The sequence below is a fragment of the Halichoeres trimaculatus genome, unplaced genomic scaffold, assembly GCF_033239565.1.
Source record: "Halichoeres trimaculatus isolate MK-OKI-2021-1 unplaced genomic scaffold, fHalTri1.1 fHalTri1_scaffold_10, whole genome shotgun sequence".
In the NCBI taxonomy this organism is placed as follows: domain Eukaryota; kingdom Metazoa; phylum Chordata; class Actinopteri; order Labriformes; family Labridae; genus Halichoeres; species Halichoeres trimaculatus.
Window position 1 is genome coordinate 35,167,098 of NW_027437187.1, and position 18,477 is coordinate 35,185,574.

An 18,477-nucleotide genomic window follows, 5' to 3' on the forward strand; every position below is an offset into this window, starting at 1 on the left:
CTGAAAACGCCAGTTTTAACCTCACAGACCACTCGGCACTTGAGTCGTCTACTTGTGCCAAGGAATGGGTGCTGAATTAGGTACTTTTATAGGTACCGAAGAAGTCTGTCAAAAGTATCAGGTACCAATTCACGTAAAATCAAAAGGTACCATGTTTAGGTACCTGAATGCATCCTTGAGGCTGTGAGGGAGTGGAAGAGTAGGAGATTTTCCATGCTGGACATGAACACAACATTACAAGGTTTTATATTGAAGAATAAATATGTTAAATTGATAAGTATTTAGATTTTATTATTAAACAAATTGATATTTTTTACCACATTAACACACAAAAGTACCAAAAATTGGTATCATTGAGTACCGGTACTGTTTGCGAGGTACCTGGAATCGGTACCGCAGCGTTTCAATTGTGAAAGGTACCCATCCCTACTCGTTCCTTACATTCAAACCTGAAAAAAACCTGGAAAAGCACGCCCCCTTCTTCCTGGAGTTGGTTTGATCCAAAGACGCTGCAGGAGATCCTCTCTGACTGAGGTTACACAGACGCTCACAGGTAGCTGTGCGATCTTTGTTGCTGAAAAGTTGACTTTAGCATCAGCTCTTTGTTAAAGACGTGTCAGCATGACTGTCGAATAAATAGCAAGCTTGAAATAATAATAACTAGATTACCTCTTACTGGAAAAAGAAATGGCGTTAGTTAGTTAGTTAATTTTTTTGTGAAGTTGCATGCCTCTAGGGTGAAACCATTTCACCCACTTGTGAAGAAACACATTTCACTCGGCTTTGTGATCCCAGAGGATGGTAGGTCTTTGCAATCGCCACTGAAATACTCCTAGTTTTTCTCCCTCCAGCTGCCAGTTTTCACAGATTTTCAGATAACACTGCCAGTCTGGGTGAGAATGAACCCACACCTTCCATCCAGAAGTGATAATTATACAAAACTTATCAAACAAAAGCTGACACTGTGAGACAATGACACAACCCATTATGTTAAAAAAAAAAAAGAGTGAGGAGCATTTTAATGAACGACTGGTCGCTTTCATTCAGAAGAGTGTGCATGAACGCAGGAATTATTGTTGGGGAGATTCATACTTGAATGTTTCCTCACACAGAATCAGAGGGATGTGTGTGTGTTCATGTGTGTTTGAGCCTGTTGTATGTGAATAACAAGCTTTAGACATACAGACGTTAAACCATGCAGGTCATGGCTGTTTCTTCTATCACCCGAGGTCTCTTCTGTCTCCGTTTGTGTGTGTGTGTGTTGCACACTGTATTTAATGGCAATCTGCTGCCGAGCGAGGTATTTTGGTCTTGTGTGTGGGTGTCTGCTGTACGGATGTCAGAAACAGACAGATAGCAGAGAAGGAGGAAGAGTGAGAAACAGAGAGGATGTATCTACTTCCCCCGTGCCACATGAACCTCCTCTCGGCTTCCTGCTCGTCTCTCTGCTCAGCTTTTCAAAAACATGAGCACACTTCTATCAGTTACACTCTGTCTGTGTGTGTGTTTGTTTTCATGTGACCGTGTGATTACCAGTTCTTCTGGTCCGGTGTGTCATTGTGTGTGTGTTATGTGTGGGTGAGAACATCCTCTCCCTTGTGTGTGTGTGGAGCACCTGGGTACATGACAATTAGGTGTGACAGAGATTAATGGAAAATGGATCCTCTGATGTGGCGTCTTGGTGGTGTCGACAGGAAGCAACCTTCAGACGCTTCAGATCTGGGGCCAGTTCCAGCCTCCACCTGACGGAGGTCAGGGGTCAGAGGCGGAGGATGTTCTGTGTGTTCTGGTCTCCTTTTATATCTGTTTCCATTTTTAGCTGTGGGTCTGAACACTGAGTCCTTCTGCTGCTGCTGTGGAACAGGTCACTCACTTTGTGTTTCCTGCTTTCACAGCAAATCACACATTTTCTGCCCTGACCTGCCCACAAAACTGTTCCTGCTAACGCCCCCTGCACTGTAGTGTTCACATAGACTGTATATAGAGTGGACAGCATGGCTCTGCCATTTACTGTTGTACGGTTTTAAAGCCACAATTCCCCCGTCACAGGCTCAGCCATTGAAGCAGGTGTGCAGCCAGAGTCTGTGCAGTAGAGACTGTGAGGGATTCTGGGAAAATCTGAGTGGAGCTGGGTGACAAAAATAATCATAATTTTTTCTTTGGAGAGTCTAATAAATTCCTTACTCTACCTCCCGACATATTTTACAATCCCTGAAAAAAAATACACGAGAACGGCAGCTGTCAATCATCATTAAACGTGACGTAAAACCTTGTTTTTCCTTTTATAACTAATGAAAATCAAACTTTTCAGAAAAAAAGAGGACTTGAATACAAGACAGCTAATTGATATCTTCAAATCACCACAACAATCAGACGTGAGAAACATTTCTATCAGGTGTATTAATTTTTCAAAGTTTGACCACAGCCCATCTGGAATGACTGGGGAGATGGATTTTTCAGACACATACTGCAGCCAGCCACCAGGGGGAGCCGTTTTTGTTGTGACCTCACTTCTGCCTGGGCAAGATGACGTCTATGGGTTTTCAAATGACTTCTCCATTATCATCCACCACATTTAGCTCATTATTTCATTAGTAAAATTATGTAAGACAGATTTGCATAGATTCTCTTAATGGTTCAACAAGTAGCGTTGATTAAACATTGTTTGGTGATGATTTTTTCTTTTTTTCTTATGGCATTAATTTGACCACCCTGGTTATCAGACAGGCCCCTTTGAAGGCACTTTTTTTAAAAATGTACTTTAAGTAGTCCAAGAAGCCAAAATAAGGGTTCAATAAGATTTTTTTTTAACAAAGTGAGGGGTATAAAGCAGCTTGGACTTAAACTCTTCCATGCCGATCTTTTCACATGTGATGTATACAGCCCCACAGCCTGGCTAATCTACACTCCAGTCCAGTAGGTGGTGGTAATGCACCTTCAGCTAGTTGCCAACAGCTAAGTAATCCGACAAAAAGGAAGAAGACAAATAAACTGAAGACGAACTAATACAGTAATGATGCAGCAAGTGCATTGATTATGGAAAAATGTTGTAATCGCTTTTTCTAATCGATTGTTAATCGATTTTATCGATTCATCATTGCAGCCCTAGTGGAGATCTACCAAAAACTTCTGGGTAAATGCAGATTTTTTACACTGTGTTTTTTGCGTGTTTGGGTGAAACGTTGCTGCACAAACAAGACTTACAGGAGAAAATTTATTAGAGAATTTCATATGACTATAGCTGTGTTCCCATTAGACCTTTTCGCAAAATCAAAATGATGTTTCTGAAGTTCGAATGAAGTACAAATGCACCTTGGAGGTGTTTCCGTTAGGAATAGAATTGTGCACAACTTTAGCAAAATAAAACGTAACATCCGTCTGGACGCTGCACTCACAATGATGCCGATTCATGAACATTTGTGTTTTTATTCACACACACACACACACACACACACACACGTCCGCCTCTCCCTCCTGCTGCACTTTGACCCGCTCACAGTCGTCCTGACGCCTTCGCTGATGGTCAAAAACTCCAACATCTGCACTGAACACCCAACGAACGGCAGAGCTGTTAACGCCAGAGTCTATATGTGTGAACGTGGACATGTACGAGGTAAAATTTTGAAATTTAAGTGTTTCCGTTCCAACTTTTTATTGTGATATTTAGGTTTTGCACAAATTAATTCTAGGTTTAATGGTAACACAGCTTGTGACTTATGAGAATTCTTTGTAGGACTACTGAGGGTCTTAACATCGGTCTTAAACTGTTTCTGCAGCTTCTGCAGCTGAAACCACCACTTGACTGCAATTTTGATGTAATTGCATGCAGCCATGTTGCCTGGAGGGGTCATTTTGGGTTTGGTTCAGCATCTGTGGAGCAGTTAAGCTGAGTCTTTGGGCTTGGACATCTCTGGGTAAGCAGCGGGCGGCAGTCAAGGTGGTGATGTATTGGGTAGAAATACCAGATGTACAAACTCTTTCTGAGATGACTCCTGCTAACTAAGAAGTGGAACTAGCAGGGGTTGAAACCTTACTGGCAAAGACTTAAACTGGCTGCCCTGGATTCTGTTTCTTCATCAGGTCCCTTAAAGCACCGCCTGTCATTGGTCGATGTGTTGGAGAGCAACTTTAGAGAAGTTCTGCTGTTAATTTCAGGCAGATCAAGGAGTCTGGAGAGTGTCTCCAGCTTGTGAGTTGATTGTGGGTGTGTAGAGGTAATTGCACAGTGTTTAAGTCTTTGCGTGTGTTGGTACAGATGGCAGCCAGCAGTGTGTGTGTGTGTGTGTGTGTGTGTGTGTGTGTGTGTCCAGGGGGCAACCATTTGTTTTGTGTTGTCCAAAATAGAAAAATGAGCGCGGGGTCAGGCTGGGGGTCAGGGCCCGCTAATGCCGTCTTTGATTTTTAACAAGTATTTCCTGTCTCCGTGGAGCTTTATTAACAGTGTTTCACGGCATCCTGTGATTAGGAAACCTCCCCCTGACCATCACGGGACCACAGAGCACCACCAACCACCAAATGCAGGAAATGAAGGGTTACTTGATGGTTTTATCTGACATTTCAACTCTGAAGCAGCCAGTATCGGATGCACAGAGCTTTCTCACCAACACAATTCATTTTTTCAACTTATTTATGTTTTTTCACATCAGAAAGTCTGATTTCTGAGAGTCGTGATGCTGTGTCATTTGGACGTACTGGATAAAGCCCATTGGTCTGAAGGGTTCCCGATTATCTGGGTTATGTGCAAACACTTGTGCATAACTTGAAGCAGGAATTTTGATTAAAAGCAGCCTGAACTAGCCTTGAGCTGCTCAGGCTCCTCTGTTTATGATTTCCATCTGAATTTATCTATTAACCCTGTGTCACATAGATTATTTCACAAGTACCACTTCAGAGAATTAGCGCCGTCACGCTCTCTGTAAGTACTGACGGTAATATTGGTGGTATCATGGTCAGCATGTAAACACAGTCAGCGCTGGGCATCAGGAGGGGCAGGCAGTCTGAATATTAAACAGCACAAGGCTTCAGAGTCCATCTGTCTCTCCTCCAGCAGACAGGAGGCTCTGACCAACGTGACAGACCATCTGAGCCGAGCGCGCCCTGTGGAATGAGATTTACAATTTAACTTCTGCTATCACTCCAACTGCAAGGCCGACCATATGCAAGAAATATCCAGCATGTGTGTCCCATACAATGAGAATATGGTGGAAAAAGTTGAATTTACTGAGCATCAGAATGAGAAAGAAAGGTGATTTAAGGGACTTTGAACGTAGCATGGTTGTTGGTCTGAGTATTTCAGAAACTGCTGATCTACTGGGATTTTAACCCACAACCATCTCTAGGGTTTACAGAGAATGGTCCCAAAAAGAGAAAATATCCAGAAAGCAGCAGTTCTGTGGGACAAAATGCCTTGTTGATGCCAGAGGTCAGAGGAGAATGGACAGACTGGTTGGAGCTGATAGAAAGGCAACAGTAACTCAAATAACCACTGGTTACAACCGAGGTCTGCAGAAGAGCATCTCTGAACACACAACACGTCCAACCTTGAGGCAGATGGGCTACAGCAGCAGAAGACCACACCGGGTGACCCTCCTGTCAGCTAAGAACAGGAAACTGAGGCTACAATTCACACAGCAACACCAAAACTGGACAATAGAAGATTGGAGAAACGTTGCCTGGTCTGATGAGTCTGGATTTCTGCTCCACATTCAGATGGTAGGGTCAGAATTTGGCCTCAACAACATGAAAGCATGGATCCATCCTGCCTTGTATCAACAGTTCAGGCTGCTGCTGCTGGTGTAATGGTGTGGGGGATATTTTCTTGGCTCACTTTGGGCCCCTTAGTACCAACTGAGCATGGTTAAAAGTCCACAGAAAAAAAAAGGGAAAAAAAGAAAAAGAAGGAAAAAAGAGAAAGGGGGAAAGAAAGGGGGAAAGAAAGGGGGGGGGGGGGGGGGGGAGAAGGAAAAAAGAAAAAAAAAGAAAAAAGAAGAAAAAAGAAAAAAAAGAAAGAAAAAAGGAAGAGACAGGGAGTAAAAAGGAAAAAAGAAAAAAATAAGACAAAAGAAAAAAGAAAGAAAAAAGGGAAAAAAGAGAAAAAAGAAAAAAGAAAGAAAAAGGAAAAAGAAAAAAAAGACAAAAAAGGGGGAAAAAAGGATAAAAAAGAGAAAAAAAAAAAAGGAAAAAAAAAGTCAGCTGGTAAGTCCTGAGTATTGTTGCTGACCATGTCCATCCCTTTATGAGCACAGTGTACCCATCTTCTGATGGCTACTTCCAGCAGGATAACGCTCCATGTCATAAAGCTGGAATCATCTCAGACTGCTTTCTTCAACATGACAATGAGTTCCCTGTACTCAAATGTCCTCCACAGTCCCCAGATCTCAATCCAATAGAGCACCTTTGGGATGTGGTGGAACAGGAGATTCTCATCATGGATGTTCAGACGACAAATCTGCAGCAACTATGTGATGCTATCATGTCAATATGGAGCAAACTCTCTGAGGAATGTTTCCAGGACCTTGTTGAATCTATGCCACCAAGGCTAAAGGCAGGGGGTCCAACCCGGTACTCCAACCCGGTACTAGGTACTAACTGAGTGTTGACTGTCAGGATGAAGGCCCTGCATCTACAGGAGCAGTTACTTGCCCAGCTGGGAAAACTGGGTCAGGTGGTTGTGTTTTAGATGAACATGTGAGTTTGTTGTGTTGCCTTTTTTTTGTTGCTGCACACTGGCTCGTCTGTGTTGATGGGCTCACCTTGCTCATTCAGTTTGATGCTGAAATATTTCTACACTGGGGCTTTGGCATTTGGCTTTACAATCATCTTTTTTCCTCCTAATTTCTACCACATAAACCTAGATTAAAGCAAGAGGAGTGGAAGGAGAAAGTGTCCCACAAGCAAAAGTTAGACCTACAGAATTTCAAAACTGCCGTCAACGCCTAAAGAACCAGAAGATGCTTGAATGACCATGATAACTCAGGGATAGCTGTGGGACTTGGCTCCTGCCGACAGCGCCAAAAAATAATCACAAAACCATTGGGAGAAGGTTTACCTCTGGCTTCTGCGTTGGAAAAGGGCTACACAGATCTACACACAAGGCTTTAATCTGCACAAAATTAACAGGGGAAGCTCTCTAATTAACATCCTGCCACCTCAGCTAACTTACCCCTCGTTAAATTCAGCTTTCATTCAGCGAAGATATCTGGAGTTGGCTCTGTTGCAGTGTGAAGCACTAACACACATTTGTGGAAAGTTCATTGACACTTGCATCATTTTTTCTTTGTCTTCTCGCCGATCCTCCTCTGCTCCGCTAATCTGGGGACAGAAACCTCTGTCAACAGAGCTGTCAGTCATGGCTTCATTCCTCCTTGATATAGCAACAAGTAACTAATTAAATACAAAGCTGTCAGAATAATGGACTCTTTGACCTGAATCAGATGATGGGAGCTAACTTTAATGACAGGAGGCATGTTAGAGAAAGTTTCTTGGTCTTGATTTTCTAGTTTCTCTCATGTCTCATCTGTTAATATAGAGGTACAGGGATTAATGACCTACAAATAACTGCTGACTGTGGGTTGGAATCAACATTAGCATAAAAAGTCCCTTTTAGCCTTTATGGTGCGGCCACACCAAACGCGAATTTGAGGCGCGATTACATACAAAGTCAATGCAAAGACGCGTTTAGCCGCCGATTCGCCACGGGCGGCGCGATTCGCGCGTGTGGCGCAGCGAGTTTGGAGCGTTCACGCGTTTGGGAGGTAGACGCGAATTCGCTCGAGTTCAAAATATTCCCCCACGACGTCATTGTTTTGACAACGTTGGGGGGCAACTGCCGCCTGCTCCGGCTCCAACTCCGCCGGAGGATGGAGGAGAAAACAATCTGTGCGGTGTGTCATCATCCAGAGTTATACGATACGACGTGTGTACTCTACAGAGAGCAGAAAAACAGGAGCAGGCTTGGTTGAAAGTCTCTGAGGAGACAGGTTTTGAATGTAAGTTCTGAAAACATTCGTTCCCAGCTGGATTTGCCTGCACAGGTCATCACTGAGTCCGACTGTGTTTTCCTCAGCGGAGTTTTGAGCCTGATAGAGAGGAGGGAGGAGCGGGGCAGGGGCAGAGCCAGGGAAAAGATGGAAGTTCTCTGTGCTCCTCTCTTTCCTCCACCCCTTCATTATCCCCAGGGAGACCACCGGGAACATGGGTCAGGGGTTCAGGTGGTCAAGGGTTCGGGGGGTCGGAGGTTCGGGGGATCGAGGATGAGGTCTCAGGGAACAGCCAAGCAGGGCTGGTGGATTACCAGGGAGAGGCAGCAGGCATTGATTGTGATCTCCAAAGCTTTCACACACTCTCCTGTCATGCTTTGGAAACCACAGCTCATTGTTTTTCAGCTGCTCTTTTGGACTTTCGGTCTTTAAATGAACGAGCTCTCTACTCCGCATGCGCAGTACTGCGCGTTCGCGTGTTCGCACCTCAGCTTGTCAAAAAAGTCCAGCGGCGAGACTCAGGCGTTCACGCGGCGCGTGACAGGCCATTCGCGCGAGTAAATTCGCGTGTTCACGTTTGGTGTGGCCGCGGCATAAGCTGGTGCTCTGTCTCTCTCCTGTTTATCTTTCTTCTGCTCTTCTGTCCTTTTTCTGTCTGACAGTTTGGCTCCTGTGTCCACCATCACGTGGACGTGCCATGAATTAATCTGGTCCTGCTTGACCTGGTCGGGAAGCTAAGAAGTAGCATTTTGAAATAGCCAACGTTGGTGCTGATAGTCTCATTTTAAAGTGTGGATTACGATAGGGCGTATATCTAGAAGGGAGACTTTTTCAAGATCACTTTGAAACTCCTCACATCTCCTTTAAGTCAATGTTTCATCTCACACCACCTTCGCTCCATTGCATGTGACGCATCAGTTTGCATGAGACTGATCGAGTGGGACAGGAAGTCATGAATGGAAACCACCTTAAAACAGCCAGTGACTTTCAAAATAAAGCAAAGCTTGTGGAAACCATATGATACTTAGCTTGACTACAACAGCAAACCGACATAATGAGCAGAGACCAGGAGTCAACAGGTTTGAGGTTTTACAGCCTAACGTGAACCAGGAGAGGATCATCACAGTCTGGAGTTTCTGGTTCGAACTGGATTGAGCACACTGTTTGGGATTGGACACCCCTTTTCTTGTCTGATAAATGTCATTTTACAACAGAACCATCGCTCAGATGCAAAAAGATTTTGGTGACAGGAGCCAGTTTGTTCAAAAACGACAGATTTCCCAGCATCCAGCGATGAGCAGTTTGATGGTACTGTGGACAGAGGCAGAGATTTGAAAAGCAAACCAGATGTCATAATGTCGCTTATTTATGATCATATGAATACAAAACATGCCATTTTGCTCTTTTAGTCGGAGCAGTGAGTGTGAACAGCCTGCTTTATAAACAGGAACCTCAGAGCAAAGCAGTAACCATCAGGTCTCCTGCTTCTGAAGATGAGTATGGATGTCAGGTAGAGCCGAGTAGGAGGAGGACAGGGAGGGCAAAACATCAGAGAGGCCCTTCAATTAAGATCAAACAGCTTCTTTATGTGAGGGTGGCTGTGTGCGAGGCTTCCTGCCAGCAGAGAGGGGAAAGCTAATTCTGGAGCTGATGGAAATCATGTTTTTGATCAGACATCTGTGATTTGATTCAGAAATAGAAGGAGGGACGGTTTTTGATCCGTTCTCTCATGAGGATCCTTTTGATCGCGAACATCAGAGCTGCTGTTAACGTTTTGGCACGGCTTCTCTTCAGAGGACATGTTAGGTAAACCCGCCACTGTCACGTGACTCGATTCGTCCAGTAATTAGCCTGTTAGCGAAACAACAACAGGAGGGATGTCTGGGTCAACCTAGAGACACATTCAAAAGACGACATACCTGAGTGTTTCTGGGGGAAGATATTTTGATGAAACTGCCGTGAAGAGACCAGGACTTTGTCAACCAAAGCACAATCACAACAAACTACCAGACCTCCCCAACATCAGGAAAGGAGGAGGAGTACGATCAAGGATGTAACCCACGGCGCTCTGGATGAAATGCCCGCGGTGATGATGGGTCCGTCCTGTGGCCTTCGGCTTGTTCTGACTCTGCAGACTGAAAGAGGACGATGACTCACAGTACTGGATTAACTGACTTAACCACCAGCTTTGTGAACGGCTGACTGACTGACATGTACGCTCAAGTTCAAGAGGTTATTCATAATGCAAGGCCTGGGGAGCTGAAGCCGCAGAGAAAAACACGTACAGTACTTTTTATTTGAGCTCTTTAAAGAATAAAAATAAAAAAATCCAGTTCCCTTTCATGAGTAAATGTGGACACGTAGCGTGGAGGGTGAACAAAAAGAGAGAACATGGTGTTAAGTTTGTCCAGGGACAAATTCTCCTCATTTACTGTTTCTTCAGGCAGAGATGACAGAGTGTGACTTTCAATTTCTACAGTTTGCAAAAACTTTTCTGCTTTTTCAGACAATAACTCCAGTTACACAAACTATTTCAGCTTCATCTGGTGAGGCTGGTAGTTTCCTGTCCTGCCCCTCTGTGAAGTGATTGATAACATATTAACAGAGGAGGTCTCAATCAAACCGCCCCACATAGAGACAGTTTTAACACACACAGAGTGAATTTAGGATGGCTGACTCCTGGAGTTTTGTTATTTTGAAACAGGGAGCACATCCTTGGAAAACTGGCTCCTAAGACACTTCATCAGAAACACTGAACACTGAACCCATCCCAAAACAAACTGAGCTCAAGCCTGATGTCCTGTGTTTGCCAAAGAGCACTAAAAACAGATGTTCCCCAACTTCAGTTTGGCTTGTGAGTCCTTTCACAAGTGTAAATACCAGGGTCCGCTAGTTTTTAAGAAGACTAACCTCTGCCTAACCTCTAAATCAGACCTGGGCAAACTACGGCCCGCGGGCCACGGGCTGAACAATTTATCGTTTTCAGATCGAAATCGCAATTTTAGACAATGCAATTTTGAGATCGCCAAAGCAGCAATTTTTTGCAGTGCTCCTGACTGACTCAGGATCTGTTGTGTCAAGTATTATACACATTCTGTTTTACAAATTTGTAGACAATCTATATGTTAAAAGTGCTGGTAAGCAGGTCAACAACACAAAGCCTCTGTTTAGGAGTAGAAGTTGATGAAAACAGATTATTTATCATCACTATTGATGATTAAAAAATTGTGAATTGCAATATCTGCCAGAAAAATTTGATCTTTTCCTAAAATTATTCAGCCCTACATGTGAATATCCCAAAGCTTGATTTGAAGAAAATCGTGAATCGAATTGAAATCACAATATCTGCCAGAAAAATCGCAATTCAATCTTTTCTTAACATCGTTCAGCCCTGCTTCTCACTATAAAATTCACGCTGCTCTAAACTTTCCTGATTGAAGAGGATGATACGTTAGAGCAGAGCTACGTTAGTTTAACTCACGACATGTCAACACCAAAAAAGAAAGAAAGGAAACAGCTAAGGCTCTGATAAACTCTTCATCAATAAGTGCTGCACCGCTATCTGTCTCTGTCTCTGAGGTCTCCTGCAGCGTCTCTGGATCAAACCAACTAAGAGAGAGGGGTGGATGGTTTCTGAGTTTGACTTAGTAAAATATTAGAGCTCACAGAAGCGTACTTAAATTTTAGGGACTATCAGGAGACATCACAAGCCAGGAGAACAGCGGGAGAAAGGGTTTAAAAAATGGGAGATTCCCTCCATATTCAGGAGTGTTGGCAGTCTGTATGACAGATATTGACAAAGACGAAAACTTAAGACATTTACTCTTTCATTTTAGGATTCAATAATTGTTTTTTTTTCTACTTGACCTATACACCACAGTTTTACATAACCTAATATAAACATTTAAAAAGTGCTTTATTCTTCTGATTATCAGTTCCAGCTATTCAAAATATTTAATTTAGAGCATTTTACGATGGAAGAAAGTTGGTGGCCCTCTGACACTATTCAGGTTCCTCATGTGGCCCCTGGTAAAAATTAATTGCCCACCCCTGCTCTAAATGATCTGCTAAAACAACCCAGTACCAATGAATATTGAAAACAAAGGTTTGACACAAGGTGTTCTGTCATGCTGTTCTTATTATTTTGCTCCCCAGCAGCACCAAGAGTGACTGCATCTGGCATGCAACTTGCAACTGAGCGGAACATGCCAGTCCACAAGTGGCATATTCCAGTTTAGAAAGTGGTATGCCGCTTCTTGAGTGGCATATTGCTAGTTTGAAAAGGGATATGCCACTTCCTTAGTGGCATATTCAGGGCTTGACTTTATTTTTTTTGCTCACCAGCCACTGTGGCTAGGAGTTACTAGCCACTCAGCATTTTCACTAGCCACAAGTTTGTTGTTGGATAATTATGGTTAATATGATTAAAGTGGATGATGATATGCTAAAGGTTACTTGAACTTAATTTACAACACTCAAAGAAAGTCTACATAAATCAGGTATTCAGCTCTGAAATGATTGTGCTCCTTATATAAGAAAATATGCAGACTATTGCAACAAAGTAATAAAAGGAAGAGTTTATAGCATTTAATAAAAGTTGTGAAGGTTGAAGATTAATTGAAAAGATAAAAACTAAACTGAAAAATCGAGCTAGAAACTCTGTCTGCTTAAATATTTATCTACAACATTAAATTTTCAGTAATAAACTAAGCATCATACTGTCTTGAGTACAAGTCACTCTGAAATATAATCATACATTTTTTTGAAGTCGTATCAGTCAAAAAATGCGTCATGAAGACGAAAACAACAGATATAAGTCACACTGGACCATAAGTTTCAATTATTTTGAATGATTTGGTTTGTTTACAATATTTCCAGAGTGAACTTTTTACATATAACTGTGATAAATGTTTGTTTACTAGGAGGTTTAAATATTGTTCCTTCAGCTCCTCATATCTGTGACCAGTTTGTCTTCTCTACGTGCGCTCCTCTCCTCCCCTCCTCCCTTCCTCTGCTCTAGGTGAGTGTTGTGGGTGAGATTGGTGCAGTGTGAGCTTAAATGAGCTCCATTCGATACATGTCCTCACTTTTAAAAAGTTACGGGAGTTTCGGCGTTAGTTTGTGACTTAAATCTTGGGATCAGTTGACAATAGAGAGCAAAAATGACGTGACTGAAGTTATAAACCACGATATGCCTGCGCTTAACATCAGGAGCTGTCGGGGTGTCCAAGACGGAGGCTGGAGACGAACGCGTTTGGACGCCTGTCAGCAGAAGACTTCACAAATGGACCAATGTGCAAACACTGTGTGCAGGCAGTGCTCATGGGAGTTGTAGTGCCATAGTCTCATACTGCAATGGGTTTAGTATTTCAGATGCCGTTTCAGAAAACTACACTTCAATAATTCAACCCGCCAAAGTGGCGAGTAGGAGTGACGGTGTCACCCGCCACAGCTGAAATTCACCCACATTTGGTGGGTTGACGATCGTATCTTTGAAGAAGAAAACTTTTTTTTTTTATTATGAACTTTGAATCCGGTGGACAATCATAACTACTGATGACATGAAGTGCTTATTTGAACTAAAACTTTTGTGGATTGAGAAAGTGAAGTGAACTTACTAAATAGAAAGAACTGAAGAACTTGAAACATTTTCTTTCCTCTTTTTAACCCTCATTTACTGTCTGTGTGCCTTATTAAGTATTGCCACCTTATTTATTTCCCTCTCTTCGAGTTTAGATCTTCTGATTTCATCAGCCTTCTCTTCTTATTTTATCCTTAAGTTTATGATAAAGTAAACCTTAGCAGTAAACATAGGTTACACAGGCTTTGGTCATAAGAGTGTTAACTGTTTCTCTGATACATACACATAAACAAAACCACATAATACAAACGTGTTTTCATTACTGCCATAATAATGTTTTCAATAAAAACAAAACACGAGAGTCAGAAAATAGACCATACCAGTCTTAAACAAGCGGTGTACCACTGATGGAACTGGTTTGCCAGTCCAATAGGGACTGGGAAACTCCGCTCAGCCACAAGTGCACAAGTGGAACGTCAGATACCACTTCTTACTCTAGCTGTCTGTCATTAATGATGATATTCTGCTGATGAAATCATGAGAAGACTATGAATCCTCTTCAATTTTTGTTTACAGATGAACCCCAGTATTTTTTTCCTGAAATATCATAGGTGTACTCAGGGCATAAAGTCAGGAAATTCAGGAATTAATTTGTGGATATAAGGTGGAAAATTTGTAATGCCACATCAGTGCCTCGACGCCGCTCTGCGACAGCAACAAGTGAAGAAAAGTTGGGGTTTCGCCAAAAGTAATAGCCGGGTCTTATGTGAAAGGTGGAGGGCGGCAGGTGGTGTCTAGTGAAGAGGAGGAGAGGAGAGGAGAGGGGAAATAAATGAGGGATGTGTCGGGAGGATGGAGGAGGAAGGATGAAGAGGAGGAGGAGGAGGAGGAGGGTGTCACACATTCCTGGGCTAATGCATGGAGCAATCGATTCCGGCTTGCTTCCTGCACACTGTCCTCACTTCAAAGAGAGCATGGAGAGGAAGGAGGGATGGCAGGAGGAGGAGGAGGGGAGGAGTGTGTGTGTGTAAAGACAGACAGGGGAGGGAGGGCTGCTCTTAATTCCCGGGTAGAGGTGAACAAAGCTGTCAGTGTGTGGCTGGCCAGTCTCTCTGCTATCTCTGTTCGCTGCTCTCTTTATTCCCCTCCACGTCGCTCCTCCTCTGCAACATCTGGACAACATCTGCTCAGCTCATTCTCACCCAGCAGACCCAGACCTCCATCCCTCTGCAGACCCCCTCCTGCAGGAAGTTTGGGTGAAGTTGAACATTAGGAGGAAGGATCGAGTGTCAGATTGATGCAAATACACACAGTTCATCAAACTCATGAATGCAGACAGAGAGGCCAGCAGTGAAGTAATGCAAGACTGAATGAGTGTTTGTGTTTACTACTTAACCACAATATCTGATTGCAACAACTGACATGTTACCCAAATTTATAAATTAGTTTTTCTGTTTTTCAAAAATTGTATAAAAAAACTTCTCTGAAATTACAGAAATTATCTGTAAAATAACATCCTTGATGTTTTTTCTTTAGTATTATGCCACTAATGACATACTATGTTTATTTCTCTTTTTTTAATGGAAAAATCCTTAATTTTTGCTGTGACAGCACTTAAAACTGGGAGTGAGGAGAGAACACTGTGGATATGAGACCCTGCTGTACAGGAAGCACAGCAGCTAGCAGATCAGCTGTCTGTGCTCAACAGCACGGACCAACTGTCTGTGCTCCACAGCACGGACTGGCTGTTTGTGCTGGCATGGCCCATGTATCCAGTGATTTTTACAGTGTGCTTTGTGTAAACAAACAAGATGTGTTGATGGGCTATGCCAGCCTTCCCCAAACTATGGGTCACGGCCCAAAGTGGGTCGCAGACCATATTTGACTGGGTCGCCAGGTGGTGGAGTAAAATGTGCCACATATTTGGGAAGTAATCTTCCAAACTAAGCTAAACTAAACATTACAAAAACCAAAAGAAGTGGAGAAGAAAGACTGCAGTGTATTTAATCTTAATTGAATAAACTGGATCGACATCTTTTCACCTGAGAAGACCGGAGAATCCAAGGAGTTTCTCCGATACAAAGGAGAGGTATTTAAGAGAAAATGTCTGAAGTTTTCATCTTTGTCAAACAGACCTGCCAGAAATTGCGCTCCAGACTTTGGGGGGAGTCTCCAGCTTTTTAGCCCTTTTTTTCACTGTACTCTCCACATGTGATTTTTCTCAATTATCCACCTGTTTATAAGTATGTGTGCGTGATCTTTAGTATAGTTTTTGGGTAAAATCAAGTCCTGTACTTGTGCTTTATATCATAACCTCAAAAATCATCAACCCGCCCCCTGGAGTCGGTTTGATCCAAAGACGCATGAAACCCTCTGTACTACAGTCAAGACCTTAAAAATATCTTTTAACATAAATTTAACACTTAATTTAAAATAGATAAAAAAAATAAATGTTGTATAAGACCAATAGTTAAGTGAAATCAAGACCAACCAATAGATAGATATAAGCCTTTTCTAAAAAAATAAAAAATAAAAAAAATAAAACATAAAAAAAGGAAAGAAAGACAGAAAACCTGATTAAAAATGAATAAAAACTAAAATGATGGTTTGGTTCCTGGGGAGACGCCAAATTTCTGTTTTGGGTCTTCTTACAGGCTTTTAGGACGCTGACTCACATAGCTACCTGCTAATATCTAATTGATGGTTACATAGAAGTTGCAGAGGGACACTTCACCTTGAAGGAACTGGCTTATAACACTGATAAAACAGAGTTTAACCTGCTATCACAAACAGAAACCTCAGCGTTGTAATCTCTGATGATCTTTGTGGAACATCAGGGGTCACGGCTCGCTGTAACCGCAGTGAGCGCTGACGGGAAAGGGTCAATGGCGCTCTGCCAGCTAGCGTACTGTACGTGTGATTAGAGAGGGGAGTGGGTGGTGAGGTTTGGTTGGCAGAGCAGAAACTACCCGCTGCAATAATAAGGGTGGAGGGGGAGAGACGTGACAGGGAAGCACTCACAATGTGGAGCACAATGAGTGTGTTGTCCCTACGTGAGGCTGGAGACCAGAACTGTGTGCGGATTATCACGTCAGAGGGAGAGGAGAGGGGAGACTTTTGATAAAATTAAGAGGCCACTTTACCTCGTCAAATTCAGTTCTCCTCAAGCGGCCTTTGAACCTTTTTTTAGCACATTAAAGTGGGGGTATTGTGCTTTCTTAAATCTTTATTCTATCCCTCTGGTAGCCTAGTGGCTCAAAATAATCTTTGTTTTTCTGCCTCTGGTGTTTCAGTAAACCTTTTTTTCAGTTGTTCATTTTGGCTGCTGTCTCTTTAAGACTCCCCGCTCCCCAAACCCCCTTTCCTCTGATTGGCCAGCCCAATTAGTGGAGCTAAGGGCAGATCTAGGTGTTTGAGATCCCCTTTCCTAACAATCAGTTTTGATCAGTTATATCAATATGTAGAGGTTTGAAGATCTGCACATGCTCAGTCTGAACATCCATGTTGTCATTATGGGACAGCTGGATACCCTCTCTTTAACCTGCACATTTTAATGCTGGTTGATCTCTGGTTTTTCCTCCAGCTCCTCAATGGTGGGTCACACTCGCTGCCCATGCAAACTGCCGTCAACGGTCAACACTCAAACAGTTTCCCGGCACATCACGCGGGCACTTCAGGAGAAGAAAGATGGCGGGAAGAGGAGAGCATCAATCAGCCAGGTGCAAGTTCAGGGAGCCAGACAGGAGGCGGCAGAGGAAGGAGAGAAGAGGAGGAGGAAGAGGGGAGAGGGCAGACGCAACCGCTGGAAGTTCTGTCTGGTCATCCGTCATGTCTGGACACCACTCTGCGGCACATCGTGCAACAGCTGGACATCCTCACCCAGGTTAGTAAAGAGTTAGCAGGAACATGACGACGATGAGCTGGAAGTCCAGCGTCACGTCAACATCATAGAGAAAAGTTCTGTGAATGTCAAAACTGCTAAATGATGAGAACTTCTCAGAGCAACGCGTCAAAGCAGATAATTAATCTTGTTCATAAAAGAAATGCAAACACTGGCGTCTCTAAGAGGATTTTATGGTTTACCTGGCTGTGTTTGCACCTGTTCGAGCAGATGTCACAGAGACAAAGACTCTTTGTGTGCTTGACACATTTCAGACAAAGAGCCTGAATCTGGAGGATGGATGATTATGAATTTAAATGTTTTCTTGTCTAGTTTCTCCATGATTCATTGAGATTTTTTTCTGAATCTTTTTCTTGTTGTTGTTGTTTCAATATCTGTCATAAAAGTTTGGTAATTACAGGAGGGACGGAGTCATGATTTTAATTTTTGGATGCAGATTTGGTTGCTTTTTGATCCTTTAATACTCGATAAAACACTAGACAGCAATGGCTCTCAGTGGTATCGGCCAAAGAGTGGCACTCTAACGCACCAATGGGCTATGCCGCTTCAACTTTCCATGTATTATAGGCTGTAAGAGCAGCAACATTAACCAAAGAATAGACAAAAATCTACAGTCTTTCCCATTTTTCTACAGCTCAGCTGGATTAAAGTCATTCAGGAGCCACAAAATCGACTTTATCTTCACAATAAAGACTGTACAGTGTATAAAAATCTATGCATACTTAAAATCTAGTAAAAAAAAATTCAAATAAGTAGTTTTTTGAAATGATAAAATCGTACATGTGATGTCTTAGTTTTTATTTTCAAAACATTTACATTTTTAAAAATTTGAAAATAAAAAGTAAAATGTAAAAATAATTGCAAAAATAAAAAAGTGAAATTCAAAAATTTGCAAAATGAAAAAAAAATTGCAAAAATTTAAAAAATTGAGAGTCAAATATTCACAAATTGTGAAATTTCAGCAATTATGCAAAAGTTTCCAAAAATTTTGAGATTTCATAAATTTGCAAGAACTA

The 18,477-nt window shown here is 42.5% G+C and overlaps 1 protein-coding gene across 1 annotated transcript in view; it reads left to right on the forward strand.

Annotated features, from left to right (window-relative positions):
- The window catches only part of poc1b (POC1 centriolar protein B), an 81,644-nt gene that overhangs the window by 57,967 nt on the left and 5,200 nt on the right, over positions 1-18,477 (forward strand). The window contains exon 11 of the mRNA XM_074677735.1: positions 17,144-17,443. Coding sequence (XP_074533836.1) covers positions 17,144-17,443 — 300 coding nt within the window. The remainder of the gene's footprint in view (positions 1-17,143; positions 17,444-18,477) is intronic.